This window comes from Lontra canadensis, unplaced genomic scaffold (assembly GCF_010015895.1).
Source record: "Lontra canadensis isolate GAN:19392208 unplaced genomic scaffold, GSC_riverotter_1.0 scaffold137, whole genome shotgun sequence".
Lineage (NCBI taxonomy): Eukaryota > Metazoa > Chordata > Mammalia > Carnivora > Mustelidae > Lontra > Lontra canadensis.
In genome coordinates this window covers 2,501,002-2,526,713 of record NW_022631131.1, presented here as the reverse complement: position 1 = coordinate 2,526,713, position 25,712 = coordinate 2,501,002, and the positions used below count along the sequence as shown (strand labels likewise).

Sequence of the window (25,712 nt, the reverse complement as noted above, 5' to 3'; positions counted from 1 at the left end):
TACAGATCCAAAGCAAAAAGCGCCTTTACTCATTTTGATATCTGAGATATATTTGTACCATAGAATAAGCTGAAAACTGTATGACTTTCTAGGGCTGTAACACCAAGTATACCATTTTGAATCCTGAAGTCAGGAGGAGGTAAAATACAGAGTTACATCGGAACATTACTGGGCCTCCATAGCAAAAAGGCTGTGTGATATTTACAAATCCAAATGGGAAAACAACGTACTCCCCACCCCCAAAAGAACATCCTTTACAAAAAGAAAGAAATAAAAAGGCCCATGTGTGACTCTGGCTAAGACAACCTAAAAATGTAACATTTTTTTTTTTCCTATTTGAAGGAGCACTTGTGGGAATTTTAACAGATGAGTAGATAGTTAAACAAAATATAAGGAAGAAAACTCATGGGCGTTAAAGGCCAGCAATTGCTAATACAAAGCCACATGAAAATATCATGTCCCTTTCCTTCCATGCTAAAGTGGGTCAAGAAATAAGAGCGTAAAATCCAGACAACATTAAAATACAGGGCCTCTTTCTTCCCTCCCTCCTTCAAGCTTAATTTCTTTGTCATTCTTAGGTTCATGTTGTCAGCCACCAAGTAAATTATTAAATAGGGTTGTTAAGGCATAAACTTGAGTTGAGGAGGATGTAACATTTAACTTGTGGGTGATGTGTCAACAGAACAGGAAGAGCTATTTCAAAGGTTACGTGGAATGTCTGGGAGAATCCATTAAAATTTCAGTATTCACTTTTTAGTCTCCTGAGAGACTCCACAGATCCTTCGGAGTCTACAGGAAGGCTATGTAGCCATGCAGAACGATCATATGAGGAAACTATTCTTATATAATTGGTCAAATCCACTCATTAAAGATATGAATATAAAAAGCAGATGCTTCCATTCCCAGTAAAGATAATAAGTGCTACCTGCATCCCTATGAGCTGGTGTCTAGGGCTTGGTTAATGTACAGACTCCAAAAGCAGTGACTTTCCATTAGTAAAATGCACAATCCACAGAGATATGACTGTAACCCTATTTTCTTAGACCCTCTGCAGCCAAGAATTAAATGTACCTGTATTGGCTAGCATAAATCCCAGACATAATGCTCCTCCTAACCCAGAAGAGAAAAGGCTGGTGTGTGTAGCAGAAAGTGAGGCTGTTTCATTTATGTAATCTCTGAGAACATATACTTTCCTATCTATGGCATGTCTTCCAATTTCTCATGTTGGGAGTTAAGTTTGTTGGCGTCTTTGCAGACAAACATGTACAAGTGTCTAGCTAAAAGAGCTCCTCTAATTCCACCACAATTGGTTTGTAGAGAGCCATGTGATGTGACATATATATATACACATACAGATACGTGTGTGTGTGTGTATATATATACACACACACACAAATAAATAAAACTTATACATAAGTTATTTTTCTGGCCTTCTCTACACAGATGGAAGGTCATCCTTAATATTTCTCATTTATCTTGTACAGCAACGAAAACTAATTTTAGTTCCTATTGGTGGCACATATTCACAGATACTCTGGACTTTGGAGCCTTTTATTATTAGAATCCTGGAAGCTAATTAAATTGGAAGTATGGGTAGGAGGAAGAAGGGGGACAAATAGAACCAATCAAGCAGTACTCCCCAACTGTAATAAAGGTTCATTTTTTACACAAATGGTTCATAGGGCTGCCTTAAAACCTTTCAGAATTGGGGCATAAATCAATAAAATATAAAAAAGGCAAAGATTTGAAAGCCTCAAGATAGGATGATCTCTATGAGGTCATTTAAATGCTGTTCAGGGAAGAAGGAATTATAGGGGCTATCCAGAGTTAAGAAGTAAGAGGAATAATAAGCTCTGGAAAGAACACTAAATATTAAGATTGTTGAACAATAGGTTGGCTAAATATCGAAAGTTCTATTTAGAGGCAGGACAACAAAACAATCCTGCACAGTTGAAAACATGCCCCATAACAATTAATTAATTGACAATATCAATTAATTCCAGGAAGACAAAATATCTTGTCCTTTATCACAGGACATTGTTCTGCTCATCAAGGAAAGGTCTAGTTCTAAAAAGCTGAATAATCTAAAGCTCTTTAGCTATAAAGAATTTAAAATCACCGAAAGAAAGAAGGAAGAAAGATACTTACCAGACTATCTAGTCCTCCTCCCAAGAGATCCACTGCTCCCATCTGCATGGAGGACACCTGTGGCACATTGACTGGGGGACCAAGGTCAAGGTTTAAAAGGTCTCCTAGAAGGTCACCTTGAGAGGGGATGACCTGAGGCTGTTCCAGGTTCGTGGCAGTGGTGGTGCCAACAGGGCTGTCACCTGCATCAGTGCTGCAGTGACACACACAAGGAGGGAGAAAGGAAAAGTCAGTTTTATCCAGGACATAATAACAAGGCGTAAGTGAATATCAGCTCTTTAAGACACAGGAGGAGAGGGGCACCTGGGTGGCTCCGTGGGTTAAAGCCTCTGCCGTCAGCTCAGGTCATGATCTCAGGGTCCTGGGATCAAGCCCCGTGTTGGGCTCTTTGCTCAGTGGGGAGCCTGCTTCCCTTCCTCTCTCTCTCTGCCTGCCTCTCTGCCTACTTGTGATCTCTGTCTAATAAATAAATAAAATCTTAAAAAAATAAAAAAGACACAGGAGAGAAAACAAAAACAAAAAAATAAAACTTACTTATCTTCTTAGCAGTATTATTTTTTAAAAGATTTTATTTTTAAATAATCTCTATACCCAATGTGGGGCTCAAACTCACAACACTGAAATGAAGAGTTGTATGCTCTACCAACTGAGCCAGCCAGGCCCCTCAAAAAAATTATGTCATAATCGTCTGCTGATGAACAGGAAGAGATGACAGCAATTCTTATTTTTATCAAAATATGGGTGCTAAAATGAAAATAAATGTATACTATATAGCCTCAGCAGTCAATTTTAACTGAGCACCTAAACTATGATGGAGCACCCTAATGAGAACCTTAGGGCCATATTTTTTAAAAAGGAAATGTATTTCCTGTCCTCAAATAACTTAACAACAAAAAGCAGCATTTACAAAATGACTGCAAAGCACATTCACCATGTAATACAATAGCAGAAATGAGTACTATAGGAGTGTCTGCATGCTGACAGGATACAGCTGAGAAACAGAACAAGTCAGGTAGAGCTGATTCGAAAAGCTTCTGAGACTGGTTTTATGACCAGATTCTGAAGAACAGCACAGCTATGAGGAAATAATAGGGAGAGACTTTCCCTAAAGGAACGGATGGTTTGTGCCAAGGCACAGAAATGAACAACGTGACATCACGGGTGGTGAAAAATTTATATCAGCAGGAACAGAAACTGGGATTAAGATTTTGGGAAAGAGAAGATGATGGGCGCCTGGGTGGCTCAGTCGTGAAGCATCTGCCTTCAGCTCAGGTCATGATCCCAGGGTTCTGGGATCGAGCCCTGCATTGAGCTCCCTGCTCAGCGGGAAGCCTGCTTCTCCCTCTCTCACTGCCCCTGCCTGTGTTCCCTCTCTCGCTGTGTCTCTATCAAATAAATAAAATCTTTGAAAAGAGAAGATGCGAGAGAGAAAACTGAAAACTAGCCTGGGAAGTTAATTTTTATGATAGGCAATGCAGAATCACTTTGATTTGTTGAACCAAGAACTAAAAATAACATTATAAAAACATTACTCTAGCAGCTGTGTGTCAAATGGACTGAAGTTCGAAGAATGAGTATGGAGATCGGCAAAGAGTAAGCTAAACTGCTACTGCCACCGCACATAAAAATAAAAAGTGTTAATCTCTGTTAAGAGATAACAGATGTTGTAGGGTCAACTGGGCAGCTGCGTGAGGAAAAAAATGAGCCTTGACTCTTGTACCTCACAAAATAAAAATTAAAGACACAAAGCCAACGTAAGTGTGAAGGGAAAAACCTAGGAGAGTACCTTGATGGCCCTGGAGAAGACAAAAGCTTCTACAGAAAACACTAGGTATTAAAGGAAAAAAATGATTATCCGGACTTCACTGAAACTGAGAGCATCGTTCAATTATTATATAAAGAATTCCTACAATGAAAAAGAGAACCCATTAAAAAATAAGGAGAAGATCTGGCATGTCACAAAACGGGATCTACTAGCAGTATATATACCTGAAGAGGGACTTAAGCCGTCTCTACTCAACAGGAAAATGCAAATGAAAACTAGAGCAAGACGCCATCACGTATTGCCAGGATGGCAAAAATGGACATGACTGACAACCCCAAGTGCCCACCAGCATGTGGATCACCTAGAACTCATAGACTGCTGGACGTGCACACTGGTACAATCTCTTGGGAAAACTGGCAGCATCTCCTATAGATACATATACATCTATTCTGTGACCCAGCAATTCCATTCCTAGTTGTATACACAAGAGAAGTAAGTATGTAAGTCTAAGACATACACAAGAATATTCATAGCAGCTTTATCCGTAAGAGCCCCAAACTGAAAGCAATGCAAAGGTACATCAACAGAAGACAGAAGTAAATTGTGGTAGAGTCAGGCAATGGAATACTATACACCAATAAAAAGAAACAATTGATTTATATTGTGTTCAAGAAGAAGCAAAACTATAGTGACAGAAGTCAAAACAATGGGGGCACCTGGATGCTCAGTGGGTTAAGCCTCTGCCTTCAGCTCAGGTCATGGTCTCAGGGTCCTGGGATCAAGTCCTGCACCAGGCTCTCTGCTCAGCGGGAAGCCTGCTTCCCCCTCTCCCTCTGCCTGCTTCTCTGCCTACTTGTGATATCTCTCTCTCTCTCTGTGTCAAATAAATAAAATCTTTAAACAAATAAATAAAAGAGGTCAAAACAATGGTTATCTTTGGAGAGTGGGTATTAACAGCAAAGGGGCATGAAGAATCTTCTAGGGTGCTGCAAATATTTGATCAATGCAGTTAGGATTGTATATATATGGAAAAACCTACTTAGCTATACACTAAAGGTTAGTGCACTATTAAGATTATTATAAATGATATATCAATTTAAAAAGTGGAGGAGGGAAGGTAGAGTGGAAAATCCTACAAAGAAATTCTACGTTCAGATGGTTTCACTGTGAATTCTTCCACACATTTAAGAACAAAGTAAAACCAATCTTAGATACTAATTTTAAAAGAGAAGAGAGAATGACAATTAAGAAAATCCCATGGTAAACTTCCGGGAAATAACTGCATAATTGTCACCAAAGCAATATTTTTAAAAGGTGAGGTTTTGCTAAAGTAGACAACTATTTACCATCTCATCCCCTGCCCAGAGCAGCTGACAAGTTTTAGTAAGCGAGAGCCAACTAAAAACCACCTTTTCTTTTCCCAAGTGATCTGAAAAGATTTAGTTAAGTAAGCAGTTTTAGATCTCTAGAAGAGGCAGAATAAAGTTTTACAGTGTAACTGTATTTCATGTCAGAGGCACAGCACTTTTTTTTTTTTTTAAGATTTTATTTATTTATCTGACAGAGAGAGACACAGCGAGAGAGGGAACACAAGCAGGGGGAATGGGAGAGGGAAAAGCAGGCTTCCCACAGAGCAGGGAGCCCGATTCGGGGCTCCATCCCAGGACCCTGAGGTCATGACCTGAGCCCAAGGCAGACACTTAAAGACTAAGCCCCCAGGTGCCCTGGCATAGCACTTCTTAACTGAATGCTGCAGAACAGAGGTAGGTATTGTCAGTACTATTATGGATACGCCATTTGCATCATCCTATTTATTTCAAAAGGGATTTTTATGCATTTGTGTTTCCCTTAAAAAGACAATACAAGTACATGGGGTGCCTGGGTGGCTCAGTGGGTTAAAGTCTCTGCCTTCGGCTCAGGTCATGATCTCAGGGTCCTGGAATCGTGCCCTGCATCGGGCTCTCCGCTCAGCAGGGAGCCTGCTCCCCCCCCCCCACTTTTTTTTAAAGATTTATTTATTTATTTGACAGAGAGAGAGATCACAAGTAGGCAGAGAGGCAGGCAGAGAGAGAGGAGGAAGCAGGCTCCCTGCGGAGCAGAGAGCCCGATGCGGGGCTCGATCCCAGGACCCTGGGATCATGACCTGAGCCAAAGGCAGAGGCTTTAACCCACTGAGCCACCTAGGCGCCCCCCCGCCCCGCCCCTTGCCTGCCTCTCTGCCTACTTGTGATCTCTGTCAAATAAATAAATAAAATCTTAAAAAAAAAAAAAAGACAATACAAGTACAAATGCACACACACACAAAGATTATCTAAAAAGGAACCACATAAGGGACTGTGAAGGTAACAAATTATAAAAAGACTATTAATCAGATAAAGACCTTATGTAAGAGACTGTTTCTTTTTAGTTTAAATACTGGTCCTTTTCTTGTGTTCTAGAATGGGCTGTTTTTATTTGTTGATTTCGTTCGCTTCCCCCCTCTGAGGATCAAAAGTTATCATGAGAAAGGTAATATAAATGGCCTATAAATATGGTTACAGAGGCAAGTTAAAAAGAAAATCGGTACTCGGTGCCTGGGTGGCTCAGTGGGTTAAAGCCTCTGCCTTCAGCTCAGGTCATGATTCCAGGATCCTGGGATCAAGACCCACATCGGGCTCTCTGATCAACAGGGAGACTGCTTCCTCCTCTCTGCCTGCCTCTCTGCCTACTTGTGATCTCTGTCTATCAAATAAATAAATAAATAAATAAAATCTTTAAAAAAGAAAATAAAAAGGAAAGAATGAAAATCGGTACTTATTACCCAAACTTAAGAGACTGGGAGATGATGTACTTAGAAGTCAAATGTCACATCTAGAAGGTCAAATATGCTTGTCTACAGGAGAAACGCCCTACCGTTACAAGGCCTAATCTTTATGAAGCCACAACTTCCTCTGGGTGAAAATCACAGCAAATGCCCTAAAACCAGAGAGTCAACTCAAGTGAAGACCAATGAATATCAATAAACAATTGCTTGGACATTTTCCTTTCCAGCCTATCTATTTATTTATTTATGATTTATTTGTCAGAGAGAGAGAGAGAGCACAGCGGGGGAGCAGCAAAGGGAGAGGGAGAAGCAGGCTCCCCGCTAAGCAGGGAGCCCAATGAGGTCCTTGATCCCAGGACCCTGGGATCATGACCTGAGCCAAAGGCAGATGCTTAACCGACTGAGCCATTCAGGCATCCCATGACCTTTCCTTTTTATTTTATTTTAAGATTTTTTATTTATTTACTTTACAGAGAGAGACACAGTGAGAGAGGGAACACAAACGGGGGAGTGGGAGAGGGCTTCCCACGGAGCAGGGAGCCCAATGTAAAACTCAAACCCAGGATCCTGAGACCATGACCGAGCTGAAGGTAGACGCTTAACAACTAGGCCACCCAGGTGCCCCTGTCGTCTCCTTTTTAAATATGTCCTTTCTCTTTTTTTAATGAGTCTGACTAAAGGTTTAGCAATTTTATTGATCTGTTCAAAGAACCAGCTCCTGGTTTCCTTAATCTGTTCTATTATTTTTTTGGTCTCTATTTCATTTATTTCTACTCTAATCTTTACTATTTCCTTCCTTCTACCAGCTTTGTGCTTTGTTCTTTCTCTAGTTCCTTTAGGTATAAGATAGGGTTGCGATTTTACTTGCTTCCTGAGTTGGCCCCAGGAACGTACTGCTGTAATCTTCCCTCTTAGAACAGCACTGCTGCATCCCAATTCCGTCTAAATGCTCTAATCAGAAAACACAGGGTGACTGAATGGATAAAAAAGCAAGAGCCACCTATATGCTGCCCACAAGAGACTCACTTCAGACCTAAAGACACATGCAGACTGAAAATGAAGGGATGGAAACACATTAACCATGCAAATGGAAGCAAAAAGACAGGGTAGTAATACTTACACTGTCAAAACAGACCTTAAAACAAAGACTGTAAGGAGACAAAGATGGACACCACCTCATGAAGGAAACAATCTAACAAGAGAATACAACAATTATTAATGCACCCAACATGGGAGCACCTAAATACAAACTAATAATAGACATTACGGAAGAAATTGACAGTAGTTCAATAATAGCAGGGGATAGCAACCTATTTACATCAGTGGATATATCATCCGCACAGAAAACCAATAAGGAAGCAGCGGCTTTGAATGAGACATAGGACCAGATGTTTTTTTAACAGATATATTCAGAACATTCCATCCAAAAACAGAATACACATTTCTGTGTGTATTCCAAGTGCACATGGAATATTCTCCAAAATAGATCACATCTTAGGTCACAAAACAAGTCTCATAAATTCAAAAAGTCTGAAATCATATAATGCATATGACCACATGACCACAATGATATAAAACTAGAAATCAACCACAAGAAAAATTCTGAGAGAAGAACATAAATACATGGGGGCTGAACAAAATGCTCCTAAACAATGAATGAGTCAACCACAAAATCAAAGAAATAAAAAAATACATGAAGACAAATGAAAATGAACACATAACTGTCCAAAGTCTTTGGGATGCAGCAAAAGGTATTCTAAGAAGGAAGGTAAAAGCAATATAGGCTTACCTCAAAGAGCAAGAAAATCTCACACCTAATCTTAATCCTAAATCTTAAATCTTAAATCTCACACCTTAAAGAGATTAAAAAAAGAACAAAGCCCAAAGCCAGGAGAAGGAAGGAATCTAGGTGGTTTTTATAAAACAATCCTGCAAATATTATTTCATTTTTAGCTTTATAGCACAAAAGGCCTATCTGCTAACGTTATCCATAAGCTTCAACCAAAGTTACACTAAAGGTAGGGGCACCTGGATGGCTTGGTCGGTTAAGGTGGTAACTTCAACTCAGGTCATGATCTCACGGTCCTGGAATCCAGCTTCATGTTGGGCTCCTTGCTCAGCAAGGAGTCTGCTTCTCCCTTTGCTATCCCTTCCTGCTGCCCCTGCCACTTACGCGCTCTCTCTCTCAAATAAATAAATAAAATCTTTAAAAAAAAAAAAAAGAAAGAAAGAAAGAAAGAAAGAAAAGCTGAGGGTACATAAAAGATTTCTTCTCAATTTTCAGCCCTGACAAGATCTCTACCCTCAGCTATAGATTTAAGCAACTTTCTACTTTATCAGTTTAGAAGGTCTTCACCATTTTCTAAAGCCATTATCTTATCTACTCCCACATTAGAACACAGAGGGCCTTTCACCTATTATGTTTGTGGTCACTGCTATTCAGATGGAGCCCCTAAGGCAGTACAGCAGGTTTGTAAAATGCACAGCAAGTTCTTTCCTAGACTATAAAAGCATGAGGAACGCCAACTCTGTCTAGAGAGTTACTTCTCACTCAAAACCTAGTTCGGGGCGCCTGGGTGGCTCAGTGGGTTAAGCCTCTGCCTTAACCCCCTCGGTTAAGGCTCAGATCATGATCTCAGGGTCCTGGGATCGAGCCCCGTATCGGGCTCTCTGCTCAGCAAGGAGCCTGCTTCCCCCTCTCTCTGCCTGCCTCTTTGCCTACTTGTGATCTCTGTCAGATAAATCTTTAAAAACAAAACAAAACAAAACAACCCACCTAGTTCACATGCTTACCTCCCGTGATGTATTGGCAAGTGTTTGCGATGGATTCCATGACTTCCTTCCACAAAAGCATTGGGAGGCTTATGGTACACGGAAGCCAAAGATCCAATGTGGCAGATCAGCTCATCCAGCAGAGTTGGCTCGATAAGATCTGTCTCCTCAGAGATCAGTGGCTTCTCAGACAAGACTACTTCTTTGGCTGTGACAGGGTCCGTTGAGAGTAGGCGCCAATAAATATAGCCCCGGTCTCGAAGGTCAGGATTATCAGAATCCTAATGAAAGGTAAGGGCAAGAAGGTTGAAATGGAACTTTTCTCCATACAGAAACCCATCCTGCTTGACTTTTTATCAAGGCAATGCTTATAAAGAGTTGGCTGTTCGGATATTTAAACTCAGGTGCCTAGGTGGCTCAGTCAGTTAAGCATCTGCCTTCGGTTTAGGTCACGATCCCAGAGACCCAGGATCCAGCTCCCTGGATTAGCTCCCTGCTCAGCTGGGAAGCCTGCTTCTCTCCCTTCTCCTCTGCACCTCCCACCCCATTTGAGCTCTCTCTCACTCTCAAATAAATACATAAAACCTTAAAAAATATATTTAAACTCAACTTTGTTTTAACACAGTCATAATTCTATAATCTCTAATGCTTCAAAGAATTTAAATATAAATTGAGATGGGTTAGTCCTAAGACTGAAATTCAAGGGAAGTTGGGAAAAGGAAAACAGAAGTTTAATCTGGTAAAAATTAATTCCTTGAGAAGGCCTTGGAACATAAAAATAACGTTTTTTAACTGCTATAAATATTAGCAGGATTACTCATGAAATATACCTCACAAATATTTCACCTATACCTTCTTCCCTCATTCAAGGATTTACTAAATATCTCCTGTGTGGTCGAGACACTAGGCTCTGGAAGTAAAGGACGACAACACACAGTGCCTGACTTTGACACGCTCCAAGTACTAATTATTACAATACAGAATGGGAAATACTATTCTCTAAACCAATAAAAAATTGTCAAAGACAGCATGGAACTGAGTGCTTCCCAAAGGAGTGACATTTTGTGGGGGGAGGAGGGACAGAAGGAGAAGGAGAGAATCTTTTTCTTTTCTTTTTTTTTTTTTTTTTTAAGATTTTATTATTCAAGAGAGAGCACAAGCAAGAGGAGGGGTAAAGGGTAAAGAACAAGCAGACTTCATGCTGAGTGAGGAGCCGGACATGGGGCTTAATCCCAGAACCCTGAGATCATGACCCCAGCGAAGTCAGACACTTAACTGACCAAGCCACCCAGGCATCTCCACAAAGGGGTGACATCTTAATCTGTTTTTTTTCTGTAGTAGTTTTAAAATAATTTTATACATACTCATGGCTAAGAAAAAAAATTATCAATGCCACATCACAATTAGAAATTTGTAATATAAAAATAAGTCTCTGAGGCTCCTGGCTGGCTCAGATGGTAGAGTTAACAACTTTTGTTCTGGGGGTCACGAGTTCAAGCCCTACACTGGGTGGAGAGATTACTTAAACATAAAATCTTTAGGGGCGCCTGGGTGGCTCAGTGGGTTAAGCCTCTGCTTTCGGCTCATGTCATGATCCAGGGTCCTGGAATTGAGCCCCGCATCAGGCTCTGCTCAGCAGGGAGGCTGCTTCACCCCCTCTCTCTGCCTACCTCTCGGCCTACTTGTGATCTCTCTCTCTCTGTCAAATTAAAAAATAGAATCTTTAAAAAAAATTAAAAAAAACTTTAACAAACAGGGGCGCCTGGGTGGCTCAGTTGGTTAAACATCTGCTTTCAGCTCTGGTCATGATCCCAGAGTCTTGGGATTAAACCCCACATTGGGCTCTGCTCAGTGGGGAAGACTGCTTTTTCCTTTCCCTCTGCCCCTCTCCCTGGCTCAAGCTCTCCCGCTCTCTATCCTACTCTGTCAAATAAACAAATAAAATATTTTTAAAAATAAATAAAAATTAAAATAAATAAAAATTTTAAGTCTTCCCAAACTTCCAACCCTTCCCCACTTTAACGTTCCAATGTGGTATGTATCCTTCCAGAAAGCTCCTCAGCATACATATATTCATTTTATACAAAACTAGTTTCACATTATATTTACTGCGCTGCAAGGTACTTTCCACATTAGCACATACACCTGCAATTTTCCCTATATATGCAGCAATGCATTATCACTAAGGCCTTTTAATGGACATTTAGATTCCTGCCTCTTTCTCCCTCCCTCCTGCCATTCATTCATTCATTCATTCATGTGATCATTACAGAGTGGAAATAAATATCCTGGTATCTACCTCTCAGAGTATGTGTATACGGTAGCATGTATGCCCATGCTGTTCCACTGCCACAATAGTAAGTCCCTATTGCAGTTATCTGTATTTAAAACACTACAAAAATATTTTCTTCAAAATTGGGCCAATCTGAGTGCTTCCATGTGAGTTGCTAAGTAAGCAGATGAACTGGTTTATGATTTAGCCACGTAAGGCACTTAGCATTCATCTTAATACGAGCAGTGAACCCAATGGTTTTGACTACATGGTTTTACATGTTTTTTTTCAGTTGTGTATTATTTAATTTGCATCCACAGTGGATTACTGGTTTAAAAAAAAAAGCATAAAGAATACCAAGATACGGCAAGTTAGTTAATAGAGTATCAAAACTGTAAACATAACTTAAGATAATCTTTATCACATACATAGGTAGCATCACTGGAACAGAAGTGCATATATATATATATATATATATATATATATATATATAATACATACACACCATATCAAAATGTTTGTAGTATTTGAAATGCCAGAGTTAAAAAAAGGAAACAGTGATAGTACCCAATTTAAATGATTTTGTTTTGTTTTTGAGGAGTCAGGTAATTCATTTATAAATAGCAGCCTGAAACCTCCTCAGATTTTCATTTGGAAACAAACTTTGAAGATTATAAAATATAAATAAACTGATTTTTTAATAGCGTAGAATACGAGTTTCTCAAAATAACAGGTCAGGAAAGCAATCCTACCCCAGCTTTTGTTGATACATAATTTAAAAGTTAAATCTTAATTTATATATTCAATCTCCAAAGCATACCATTTGAAATTCATAAACTAATTATGCTTTTTATTATATAATTTAAATGAATAATGCACCTCATTGACTGGGAAATTCAGTCTTCTGTCTTTACAAATTAGTAATACTGTTGAAGTATTAAACTTTAAAATACCATTTAATAATATATTGATTAAAATACTTTTTTACTTCAAATTATTTATTTCCTCCATTAAACACATACTTAACCAAATGGCAAAAAGAAAAAATTCCTGTGGGGATTTACAAAATTATGTACATCTATAAAAAAAAGTTTGAGGCCTTCTCCTCCCCCAACAAATTCAAAACACTGCAATAGGGCAAAATGCTGCGTACAGAATCATTGGATTAAAGGGTAAACAGACTGAGGGGTGCCTAGGTGGCTCAGTCAGTTAAGTCTGACTCTTTTTTATTTTTATTTTTTAGAGACTTTATTTATTTATTTGAGAGAGAGAGAGAGAGCAAGCATGAGTCGGGGGTGAAGGGAAAGGCAGAGTAAAAAGCAGACACTCCACTGGGCAGGAAGCCTGATAAAGGGCTGGATTCCCAGGACTCCAAGGATCACGACCTGAACTGAAGGCAGACACTTAACAGACTGAGCCACCCAGGCGTCCCCAGTTCAATCTGACTCTTGATTTTGGTTTAGGTCATTATCACAGGATCATGAGATTGAGTCTCATGTTGGGCTCTGTGCTGGGCATGGAGCCTGCTTGAGATTCTCTTTCTCCCTTTCCCTCTGGCCCCCTACCACATGCTCTCTCTCAAAAAAAAAAAAAAGAAGTAAGAAATAAAGGATATACACACTGTAAATCTTAATAGACACAGACTTTAAAAATCAGGCCCAGTTAAGGACTTGGGACATGAAAATAGGAACTTTTTATGATTTTAGGGTGCCATAATGTATTTGGTGACTCAGAAAATTTGGTTTTAGATCTGTTTTTCTGCTAGCCCCAGAGTTCCTTGCCAGGATCTGGGGTGGGGAGGGGGGAGTCCATTTCTAAAAATTTGAGAGCTTCCAAAATAATTCTTCTCAGGCAAGCTCTAAAAGAACAATTCTTACACTGGACTGTGAGTCAGCATTAGCACACACCAGGAAAGGCCACTCAGTGGCAGATTCTAGGGCCACAGCACAGAGTTTCATTCATTATGTCAGGAGCAGGCCCAGGAATTGACACTTGCAACAAGCAGCACAGGTGATTTTGATGATGGTGGTTTTCTAGTTCACAGATAGAGAAGTCTTCATCTTAATTTTTCTTTCATACACTATACAGGGTAATTATTAAAGTCTGGACACTTCTGTGTATATTCTTAACTAACTCCTCTCTAACTACCAAAGCAAAGAAGACAAATCTTTAAAATGAAGTTTTGGATTCAAGGGTTCATTTTCTTTCCCCTAATAATATTTCTAATTATACCACCACTTTATTTAAAATTAGAAGCATAAATATTTCACATATACTTTACTGAATTCTCAGCACAGGTAAAAAATAGTATTAATTAACTCTACTGTAGAGATGGGAGAAGAGCAATATTAGAAAGAAATGTGCTCAGTCACGTCCTGAACCAGAGAGGTGGCAGAAACAATCCCATCACCCAATTCAAATTAACACAACTTAGCAAATCACACTGCCCTCAATTTATATTGGTACCAGCCAAAAGTACTAGGTTCAGCAGCTCTTCCTGCCCATGGGTCTTGTCCCTGTGCTTTAGTAAAACCACCCTTTTGCACCGGGGGTGTGTGTGTGTGGGGTGTGTGTGTGTGTGTGTGTGTGTGTATTAGGTTATTATTCCACAAACCTGAGGGGGGAAAAAAAAAGAGACAAAACTTCCAGTGGAAATTATATATATGCACAATAATAATAATTACATATATATGCATAATATATAAATGTGCTTGTTATTCTTTGCTAACTCTTCAGATCTCATTAACTGGACAGAAAAGGCAGGGCTAGGGAAACTGCTTAGTAATTATCTATAACCAAGTATGAAATAATCATTCACAATGATCTTAAAACTACTAAGTTCACTTATATGTATGGGTAATGCACAAGAGTGCTTTAAGCAGGGAAAAGAAGGGAATGCGTAGTCTCAAAGTCATCCCTGACCTTCAGACTGGAGAAGCAGCACAGCACAGTAGAGAAGGGCAAAGACACTGAAGCTAGGCTTCCAGGGTTTGAGTCCTAGCTCTGCCCCATACTAACAGGGCCCATGTCCTAGTTTCCCCATGTATAAAATAGGAATAATACCAGGGCGCCTGGGTGGCTCAGATGGTTAAGGTTCTGCTTCCAGCTCAGGTTGTGATCCCAGGCTCCTGGGACCAGAGCCCCATGTTGGGCTCCCTGCTAGGCAGGGAATCTGCTTTTCCCTCTCCCTCTGCCCCTCCCCCTGCTCATGGTCTATCGGTCTGTTGCAAATGAATAAATAAAATTAAAAAAAAAAAAAGGAATACAACAGTAGCAACCCTTACGGAGATTAAGTTAATATGTAAAGTGCTTACTAGAATGCATGGCACATAGTAAGCACAATACAAATGGTTATTATTAAAGATTTTACACTAGTCCTTGTACAAAAAGTCTATAATCAGGAATGTCTGATGGTTTACTTATACCCTGCCCTGTCCTAGAAAAGGACTTAGCAGGGGCGCCTGGGTGGCTCAGTGGGTTAAGCCGCTGCCTTCGGCTCAGGTCATGATCTCAAGGTCCTGGGATCGAGTTCCGCATCGGGCTCTCTGCTCAGCAGGGAGCCTGCTTCCCTCTCTCTCTCTGCCTGCCTCTCTGTCTACTTGTGATCTCTGTCTGTCAAATAAATAAATAAAATCTTAAAAAAAAAAAAAAAGAAAGAAAAGGACTTAGCAAAGCTTACAAAAATGCATCTAAGGCTAGAGAGCCTAAATCAAACTAAAAACAGAAAAATGCATGCCACAATGACCTACACATTTTCTACAGGAGATCCCTAAATTTGATTCTAAGGTTTCCAACTGATACAAGAAACCTAGTCAGGTAAGCTATTCAGATGGGCGGTTAACTACATACCAATGCTGAGGAGAATCCAAAAGTGGTTAGGAGTTTGATGGGACCTCACAGAGAAAAAAACATATACATGGAATAATAAATAACTTTGACAACAGATCCAAAGAGGACAGTTTTTCGTGATAACCCCTACTACAAGGAGACAGTATCCATACAGTTTAATAAATGAAATTATATTAGGGGCCAGGTAAAATGCAGTCTAGCTAGCCAGCCCTCTAATAATTTGGCTTGATTCAGTGGTGAATTTCGACTATCAGTAAGAATAGAGTCCTTATATCCTTTAAGCAATCCTCCCCAAACACTTTATCTCAGGCAAGTTTTGACAAATACTGGAGGATGACAAGATTGAGGTTTGAACTCTTGAAAAGAATCCAAAATACAGCTCTCTGATGATGCCTTTTAAATACAGACCCATAAGACTTAAATAGGAGATGGAGATAGGGCTGAAAACTTGTGAATTACAAGGGGAACCTATCAAGGACAGTTGCTTGATAATAGGACTATCCCTACCTGCAGATGAGCAGAGAGAAAGGCCCAGATTCTCTTTCGAAACTTGTTTTAAAATCATCTTAACACAGATCCAAACGAATGATCAAGGGTCTAAGACTAGGAAGTCTAGAATGCTCCCTTCAACACAGGTAATATTAAATAACCACTGCCTTGATGGTTATAGAAACTGCTTTGCTTCAGGCAAAGGAAGATGCTTAAAAGGGAAGTTTAAAAAAAAAAAAAAACTTCAAAGAACTCTAACAAATACATTTTAAAAGATGTAAAATTAGTAACAGGAAAGATGACAAGTTAGAACTAGGCAAAGTATTGTGAAAGGATTTTAAATTCTGATAAAATGCCACTATAAAGAGATGAATAAGAAAAATGATAAACTGAGTATCTGACTCAGATCTATATAGACACACACCTGAACTTCTGACAGCCTGCTACACCCAGCCTGTTCATAAATTCAATTAAGAACATAACTAAACTATGATGAATTGATGATTACTATTCTAGTTACACTAGATAAAATAAATTATTTTGATCTCAGTGGATCTAAAACGATGACCTGATCTCTATGGCCGGCTACCACATTCCTGAAATCAGAACTCATCCTAGGGAGGACCAAAAATATCCAATAATTAAGGAGGCAGCACAAGTACTTTAAAATTCTTTAGAGACAGGCAATCAACTCTAGAAGGTAGAACAATACCTGAGACCTTTGTCAAGGCATTTACCAGCATGGTACTTTGATTTGAATCTAAAATTAAGTCCCCCAAAAGGAAAGAGAATCAAGTGAATCACCCAGTATCGTTGAGACTCAATGTCATTTTCACATAGAAGGTCCTTCATTGACAGTAAAAAAAATCTAAGTTCAATTTTCATGAACTATGATAAAAACTGGCAAAGCCATAGAACTAGCTATAATTCAGTGGTATAAGAGACACTGTTTTTTATATTTTAACAGGATCTAAAGACTGCACCCTTTTCAATTAAAACCTCTCCAAATGGATCTTCTTAGAGTTTTCTAATTTCCAAAATATAAAACCAGACAATCAAACCCACGCTTTTTCTAGATTTCATACCTGTGTTGCCAAACTCAAGACTTGCTGTACCAGCTCCTGTGTTTCTGATGGTTTCTTGAGAAACAGCTTCACGATGGCAGTAAGCAGAGTGAGCTGCACCTAAGAGCGTGACATAATTTAACAGATAAAGTGAAAGGCATCTGCATTATTCCCTACCATCATTTCCATAGTGCTTACCATCTATGAATTACTATGGGGCTTCTGACAAAGCTAGAACTCAGCCATTATCAAAAACAGCAGGTCAAAAGTATTCATCAATTAAGAACTTGGTAGCCTCTTATCCCCAAATTGCATTTTTGGCATCAAAAATTGCTTGATTATTTATTAAATCCTTTATTATATACTTCTGCCAAAAGATACAACTTAGGGAGAATTAAGGAATTATCTGTCATATTAGAACAAGAGCCAAAAAACAGTAAAATCATACCAGATCACAGCTAATTAAGAGTGGGTTGCTGAACCATACACAAAGCCACAGGCTTGTATGCATTCCTCATAGAGCCCATTAAAATTACTAAGGTGAGGGGCACCTTGGTGGCTCAGTAGGTTAAAGCCTCTGGCTTTGGCTCAGGTCATGATCCCAAGGTCCTGGGACCGAGCCCCGCATCAGGCTCTCTGCTCAGCAGGGAGCCTGCTTCCTCCTCTCTCTCTGCCTGCCTCTCTGCCTACTTGTGATCTCTGTCAAATAAATAAATAAAATCTTTTAAAAAAAAATTACTAAGGCGAATTATATACATGACCTTCAAAGTGCAGTGTGAGTGCAAATGCCAGGGGAAAAGGGTTTTATAATTTATCTGCTTCTCCAGGCCTGTGGCTCTGAAGTCGCCTCTCCATTTTGGTAGAGGACAGACAGAAGATGGTGGGGGGTCTTACCACCCACAGAGAATCTCTCCAAACTGCACATGCTAGTCCTTACCCCAGCCCTAGGTGAGAACACCTGCTAACCATTAGGAACAGGAATAGGTCATCATTTACTGGTAAGAGAAAATTAAAAAGTGGTAACTACTGCTCTCAGCCAGTAGTTATTAGAGCATGGTTTTGGACCACTGGCAGCAGCAGCACCCTGAACCCAATAAGAAATGAAAATGCTTAAGCCCATTTCAGACCCAACGAGTCAAATACACTAAGGAAGGGGCCCAGAAACCTGTATTTTAACAAACTCTCTAGGTTCATTCAAGTTTGAGAACCACTGGACTAAGACAGATTTGTCCCACCAGAAATTAGCACAAATGAAAAGACCCCTTTGGGGAGAAAATGTACATACTATATATACATAAATTCTCTCTCTCTCTCACACACACACACACACACACACACACACACACACACACACACAGTAAAGTGCATAACCTTTACTTTCCCTGAAATCTTCCCCAAAAGATCACACATAGGACACAGATGAGAACTTACCTGGGTACTCTCGTCATGAAAACCCTCCAGGAAGCTCTCTAGTAACTCATCTGCATTGTCAATTCTCTCAGCATATTCTCCTACAATCCAAATCATAGCTGCTCGGGCGTCTGGTTCATCCAGCGAGTCTAAATTCTCACACAGAGTGGCAATGATACTTTCATACCTGGTTTAACAAAATGGACTAGGGTTACACTAAGCACAATGGAGAACTGTATTTAACAATGAGAGCTAAAAACAAAACCACCAACAATGCACCGTAAACCAAACCACCAAACTATAAAGACTTTTGGTCAAGAGAATGCACAAGCTTTAAGCCAGAAGGTTGTCTTAAGTTTCCCTTCAATTATGTTTTCATAACGGACCATAAACTGTTATAAAAGCTCATCAGATACTCTTTTCACATGGAAAAATTAACCTGTGGTATAAGATAATACCACTAACTTACAATTTCTAACAATCTTTCTTATACCAGGATCAGAGAATTTTCCTATGTATTATCCCACTTTGCCTTCATGGTAAAGGAACAGAAATTCTGCTATACTTTAAGGAAAATGGAGTTAGACAACAGCAGCATCCAGACTAGAAACAGTAATTTCCTCTACTAATCTACTAACTCTGCTTTTTATGGAGATTTTATGTTCTTTCCTCCCAACGCACCCATACTAAGGACTTGTTCCTCCAAAGAAACAAATAATTCAAATATTTATTTTTATTTGCACAGGTCTATAGCGCTTTCATTTGCCACGTTGAATCCATCTCCTTGGCTAATGTCATTTTAGACATAAAAATGACAATGTGGGAATACCTGGGTGGTGCGGTTGGTTGAGCGCCTGACTCGGGGTTTCAGCTCAGGTCATGATCTTCGGGTCTTAGGATCAAACCCCACATCGGGCTCTGTGCTAAGAGTTTTCTCCCCCTGCCCTCCCCCCTCACTTGCTCGCTCTCTCAAAAATAAATAAATCTTTAAAAAACTGACAAAAAGTAATAAATGGGATGTAGACCACTGAATAGTACATTTAATTGTTTGCCCTACTTCCACTAATTAAACCACGTTCTTGATTGATAGCACTTTCTTAAACTGTCATAACCCCTTATTAATAGAAACCAGAAATGGACACATTTCTCCACTAACCACAATGAAATATACATCTCCACCCTTAATCTTTCTAAACATAGAAATCCAACTCTCCTCTTTTCTGGGAGAGTGGTAATATGGTCTTTTTCCCAAAAATACCACTTCTAACATTTTAAAAAATGTATATGTAATGCTAAATAAACCACTACCTTGCTAAATAAAATATCTCTTCTAATTCTGAGTCCACCGACGAAGTTAACTTATTGCAAGCTGCTTCATTTAACACTATCTTTAAAGACTAATCAGAATCTTCAGCAAAATACCTCTATGATTATATGGCAAAATGAGATTTAGGATGCTTACAAGACCTGCTCTTATTTCGCCCTTTCAGATCCTTTAATCACTTGCCTTCAAAATCAAACCCAATTAAGTATTTTTGCTTCATCGACTAAGAGGGCTTGATGTTAAATATTTATGGAGTGCAACTGTAGATTTTGCACACCTTTATGGGAACAGCTATAATACTGCAGAAAAAGAGACTCTGATAATTCATAACATGTTCTATAACTTTCTACAAAGTAGTAGGTAACATGCAAAGTAAACAGTGCAACTGTCACCCTCCTGGCTTTTACAACCATGTGGCTATTTATCATTCAAACTGAAGCATTTATTTCTGAGAGTGAAAAGAAGCACAAATATTAATTATCCCCGGTAATAGGCATAAACTGAAATATGCCTGGAAAATCTGTAATACGTGGGCTTTCTATTTAATAGTAACGTCACCAAAAAAGAATCTGGTCATCTTCAGTATATGCCAGCTAACGGTCACTCAGCTTCGAATCCTCTCAAACTAATAAAACAGGATGAAAAATCAGGTTTTGATCCCTGTGCTAACCACCTGATATATATTTTTAATATTAAAAAAACTTTAGTGTTTTTAATTATGTTTAATTTAAAAAGTATTTTTCATAATAAAGTATCCTATTTTAATAGGATTTTTAATAAAGTATCCTATTACGACCAGTTATTTTACAAAGAATAATTCTTACCTAGCCAATTTCAAAGTGCCTTACTTAAACATTTCCTATATGATCTGAGGAAGAAGGTAGAAGTATTTGGACATACTTGTTGGGGTATTTGCGAAAGATGTCCCTGATGACGACAATTGCCTCTTGGACCACATAATTTACTTTGGTCTGGATGAGATCAAGCAATGTGCTCACACAACGCTCTGCAGATTGCTACAAAGAAGAACATAATAAATGACAAGTCAAATGGTCTCCCAATAATGCAACTTCAACATAAAAACAACTTTGAAATGGTCTGGATGAGATCAAGCAATGTGCTCACACAATGCTCTGCAGATTAAATGACAAGTCAGATGGTCTCTTCAATAACGAAACTTCAACATAAAAATAACTTTGAAACATACAAGTGCACCAACTAAACTAAACTAAAAGATCAGGCACTTAATTTGACCAAGCTATACTAGAGGCGAGGCTATTTGATGGAGATACGCAGAAGTTCCAGATATAGCCCAAATTTTATTCATTGCAACACATACTGACAAATAAGTTGATTCAAAATAATCATCTTGGATAGCCATAGAGAACAGAAATGAGAAGAAAGAATGAGTCAAGGTAGGAGGAAAGAAGAATGAAAGAATAAGCCAAAGTAGATCTTTTTCTGGAGTTCATAGGTAAATGGAGACAGCAGACGGCATCTTTAAATGTCTTGAAGTGAAACTGCCAAATTGCCTATGTGCATACAAGTATATTTTCCAGGGAAAATATATTCCATAGCTGTCATTATATTTTCAAAGTTATCTGTGACTCAAAAAACTAAGGAAAATTTGCCATCTTCTGAACTATAAAACTGAAAGTCTACAGCCTTAAACTCCAATTTTCCCCAGCCTATATTTTATCTATAAAGTTTAATCTATTCATCTTTTATTAATGAAGGGACTTGGGAGAATACAAGTGATAAAGCTGACGTACTGAAACTGTAAGTCACAGCTTTCAAAAGGATAAGGATTTCAGTTAAGAGATCCTAAAAATCAAGGACTGATTTATCATATATCACAATGTACTATGATAGGTCACTCTATTACCTCCCTCCTGATAAGATTCAACAGAAAGTACATAGCATCGCCTAAGACTGAAGATGAACATTACCAAATCTCTAAATTTAATTATCTACAGGGGATGGCAGAATGAAAAAAAAAAACAGTATCACTAAAATACAACCAGCCAAATCCAGACCCCAGGAAATTGTATAAGCCTAATGACCTAGTCCCTTTAATAAATGGCACCAAAAGTAAGTAAGTTATGATTTACAACACATTAACTAAAAGCGACGTGTGGATCTTCTTTAGATTTTTATTTGAACAAACAAACTATTAAAAAGACACTGAAACACAACTAGGGAAAACTGAACATGGGCGGGGTCTCCAATGAGATTAAGAATTATTGTTAGTTATTGGGTACCGTAATGGTATTGTGACGATATATTTTTTTAGGGACCTTCCTATTAGATACACACACTGGACTACTCTAGTAAGATCCTATCTGGGATCTGCATTAAAATTCAATAGCACTCCACTCCCTGAAGGGGAGAGAGAAGATAAAAGCAGCAACATGTTGATATTTGTTCAAAATGGATGATGTATACATGAGAACTCATTATCAACTCTACTTTAGTGGATGCCTGAAAACTATGATAATAAAATCTTTTAAAGGTACTAAGTTAAATCACTCCAAGCAATTAAATGAAAACAAAATTGCATCTTAAGGTTATTCATATGATGACTCTGTTGCACCATGAAATGATTCTGCCATCTTTATGTATTTTTTCCACTTTTGGATTCTATTTTATTCATTTTTAGCTAGTTTTTCCTGTGCAGTTACTGCAATAGCAAAATAACTGGAAAAATTTAAACAGTTACTGCAATAGCAAAATAACTGGAAAAAATTAAAAAAAAATTTTAAAAATTTAAAAATTTAAACAAAATAACTGAAAAAATTTAAAATTTAAAATATAAATTGTGATCAATTATAAAGTAAATAGGATAAGATCTTTAAGATTTAAATTATCATAAATTAAATAATACAGATACAGTGGCTAACAGGGCTTGATATAAAGCTCACATTTAGTAAGCCCTTCCTATCATTATTATAATAAAGACAAAAGGCCATTTCCTATGATGCATCAGTATTTAGAAAGTATTTAAGTCTGGGACAGAAATTTTCGAGGAAATTGTCATCTCAACCATACTGCTTTTGGGTTAAAGAAAAAAAAAAGCCTACCATTATTACAGTATGGCAGAGGGGCAAGAATAAACATCCAATCACTATTCAGACAAAAAAGTCTGGAAACAGAGAAAGGTATATGCACTTATAAAACTTAGTATGAAACAACAACAGTGAGGAAAGGATGATTTGTTCGGATGTTTGATCCTCACCCTCATATTTTTCACCAAAATTCTTTCTAATTGTTTTAATTATTAAAAATATCTTTAAGAGTAAAAAACCAGACTCTTTGCCATAAAAATAGATAATACTGGTTAAGTCTTAGTTGGAGGTGAAGCACAATCTTCTAGGTGTGCCACTAAAGAACTACTGAGAAAACAACTCACCACATAAGCAAATGTAAACTTCTGTTCATCAAGACATCAAATGAAATCAAAAGGAAAACAAACTGGGAAAATAACTGCTAACAAAATGAGGGATTAATATCTTTAATTATAAAAGATTTTTTAAAAAATCAATGTGGAAAAGCCCACTGGAAAAAGGTGCACAGGACGTGAACAAGCAATTCCAAAAGGCTAACAAATGAAAAAATGTTCGCTTTCACTAGAGATCCAAGACTTAGCTACAAAGTCCTCTTTATACCATTATTTGGAAAAAGAGCACAAACTTTAAGGTCCAACAATAAGAGGAAGGTTAAGTAAATTATGAAGCCATCAAATATAATGCCTATAAATCCACTAAAAATGATGTCAAATGTTAACAGCTACATGGAAAAATGTCCACGTATAATTTAATAAAAAAGGCAGAAGAAGACAAAAAGAAATAGCATTTTTAGGATGATCTCACTTCTGTAAGAAGTACAGCTGTGTATGATGGACTACATAGACAAAGACTGAAAATCACATCCACATCGTCTCTGGGAAGGTGAAATAAGTAGGAGAAAACAGGGTTTCATTTTTGTTCAATTTGTCTTATTTTATAGTTTTATTTAGTAAACACATATGGCTTTCCTAACAGGAAGAATATAATCTTTGTTTTTAAATTAAGGGATGAATATGGTGGCTAACTGAACATAATACATACATACATACATACATACATATGGGGATGAGACACATATCAGTATCTTATCTTGATTTATAAAAAATAGAAAATAGTAAACACCAGAGAGCAGAAGACTAGGAAGTTGAGAACTTACTGCCCAATCTCTCAAAGAAATAAAACCATTTGATTTTATTTGGAAGACTAAGACTAAGACTCCTATGAAGGACAGGGGTTTATTGCCTCCTTAAAAAAATAGGTATACACTGTAAATACATACAATTTTGTCAATTATACCTCAATAAAAGTGGGGGTCAGGGAGTAAAATCTACTTAAAAAAACAGACAAAAAAAGAAATGGCAAAAGTTACTGAAAAAATAATACTCTGGGATTACCTTTCCAGTGCTATTTATTGATTGAGCAGCTTACTGCTTAATCTTTAACCTAGCCAACTGGCACAAAATTATATGTATTTTTTTCACCGGATACTTATAGCAACACAGAAACACCTGTATTTACAGTTATGATAAAAATACAGCAAAAACTCTAAACATCTAAACTTTCCAACAGGGCCTGCTCTTACAGCTAAGCATGAAACTAAAATTCATTTTTCCACATCTGTCATATCTTTGGAACTAACTACAAGTTAAAAAAGGGTAAGATGCCCTGAAAGAATGCAACAGGTTGGTTTAGAGGCTACCCAGAAAGTCTACAACAATCCCCTCACTGGTTCTTCCTCCTTCCTGTGGATGCTTAGTTAGAAACAGGCAATTATCACCTCTCCTGCCCCAGGCACTGTGTTTGGGCCAGGAAACTCTTTCCAACTGATAACCTTCATGATTGAAAGAGGTCTAGGAAAAGTGCTCCAGCAAATGCAGGCAACCTAAGAGAACATCAGCTAGAAGGCAGGAGCAAGGCTGATCTTACTCACTTCCAGACAAAGTTCTGGAACTATACTCTCATATTCCCACCAGTGCACCCAAGTCAAAGGAAGAAGGGAAAGCCATCAGAAGTTTAACCCTTCCCAGAGAGTATGGATTACTTTTCCATATTAGTCACAAAACACGGCATTAACAACCTCTAGGAATCCGGATGGAGAATGCTTTCTAGTAATTACAGGGATAGAAAATCTCTTTTAACTTCAGAAAATCTCTTTTAACTTCAGAATGATACAATTTTGTATGACTCTTTGGAGCTTCGCCAAGGAAGTAAAAAAGACAATGACCGTCTGGCAATGAATAGCACAAAATTAGTCTTTATGCTACTAAAATCTCTCTGAAAATTAAGTAAGCGGGTAAGAAAAGGAGTAAGAAAAGAAAAAGAAAGAAGAAAAGATAAGAATGTGAAGAGGGGTGAGAAAAAGAAGATGTAATGCATCAAGACCCAATAATCAGACATCCCCATTTCTCAGTGGAGCAACAGAGTACATTGAGTCCGTGAAGCAACTAACATGTAAGAACCAGGAGCAGAAACCAGGGTGAATGAGTCTTGCTCCAACCACTGGACTGCTGAGTGACTTATCGACGGTAACTACGTGAAGCAGCCCCGTCTCAAATAAAAACAAGGAAGGCCGATCAGAACATGGCTTTCACAGATGCTTCTCTGACACGGCATCTGTTTCCTTCCGTTCCCAAGAAGTACTGGACAGACCGTACAAATTATTTTAGTATCCTAGAGAAATCACATGGTCCAACCCTCTGACTCTAAGCAGAACTGCACACAGTCAAGTAGCAAGAGGAAATAAGGAGCTCT

At 38.3% G+C, this 25,712-nt stretch overlaps 1 protein-coding gene across 2 annotated transcripts in view; it reads right to left on the bottom strand.

Moving 5' to 3' along the window:
• AP2B1 (adaptor related protein complex 2 subunit beta 1) overlaps positions 1-25,712 on the bottom strand; it is a 126,007-nt gene that overhangs the window by 56,773 nt on the left and 43,522 nt on the right. For both annotated transcript variants that reach the window (XM_032843236.1, XM_032843237.1), the window contains exons 10-14: positions 20,797-20,912; positions 18,594-18,759; positions 17,184-17,282; positions 9,510-9,769; positions 2,149-2,341 (exon numbers count right to left, since the gene is read on the bottom strand). In XM_032843236.1, the coding sequence (XP_032699127.1) occupies positions 2,149-2,341; positions 9,510-9,769; positions 17,184-17,282; positions 18,594-18,759; positions 20,797-20,912 (834 nt within the window). The remainder of the gene's footprint in view (positions 1-2,148; positions 2,342-9,509; positions 9,770-17,183; positions 17,283-18,593; positions 18,760-20,796; positions 20,913-25,712) is intronic.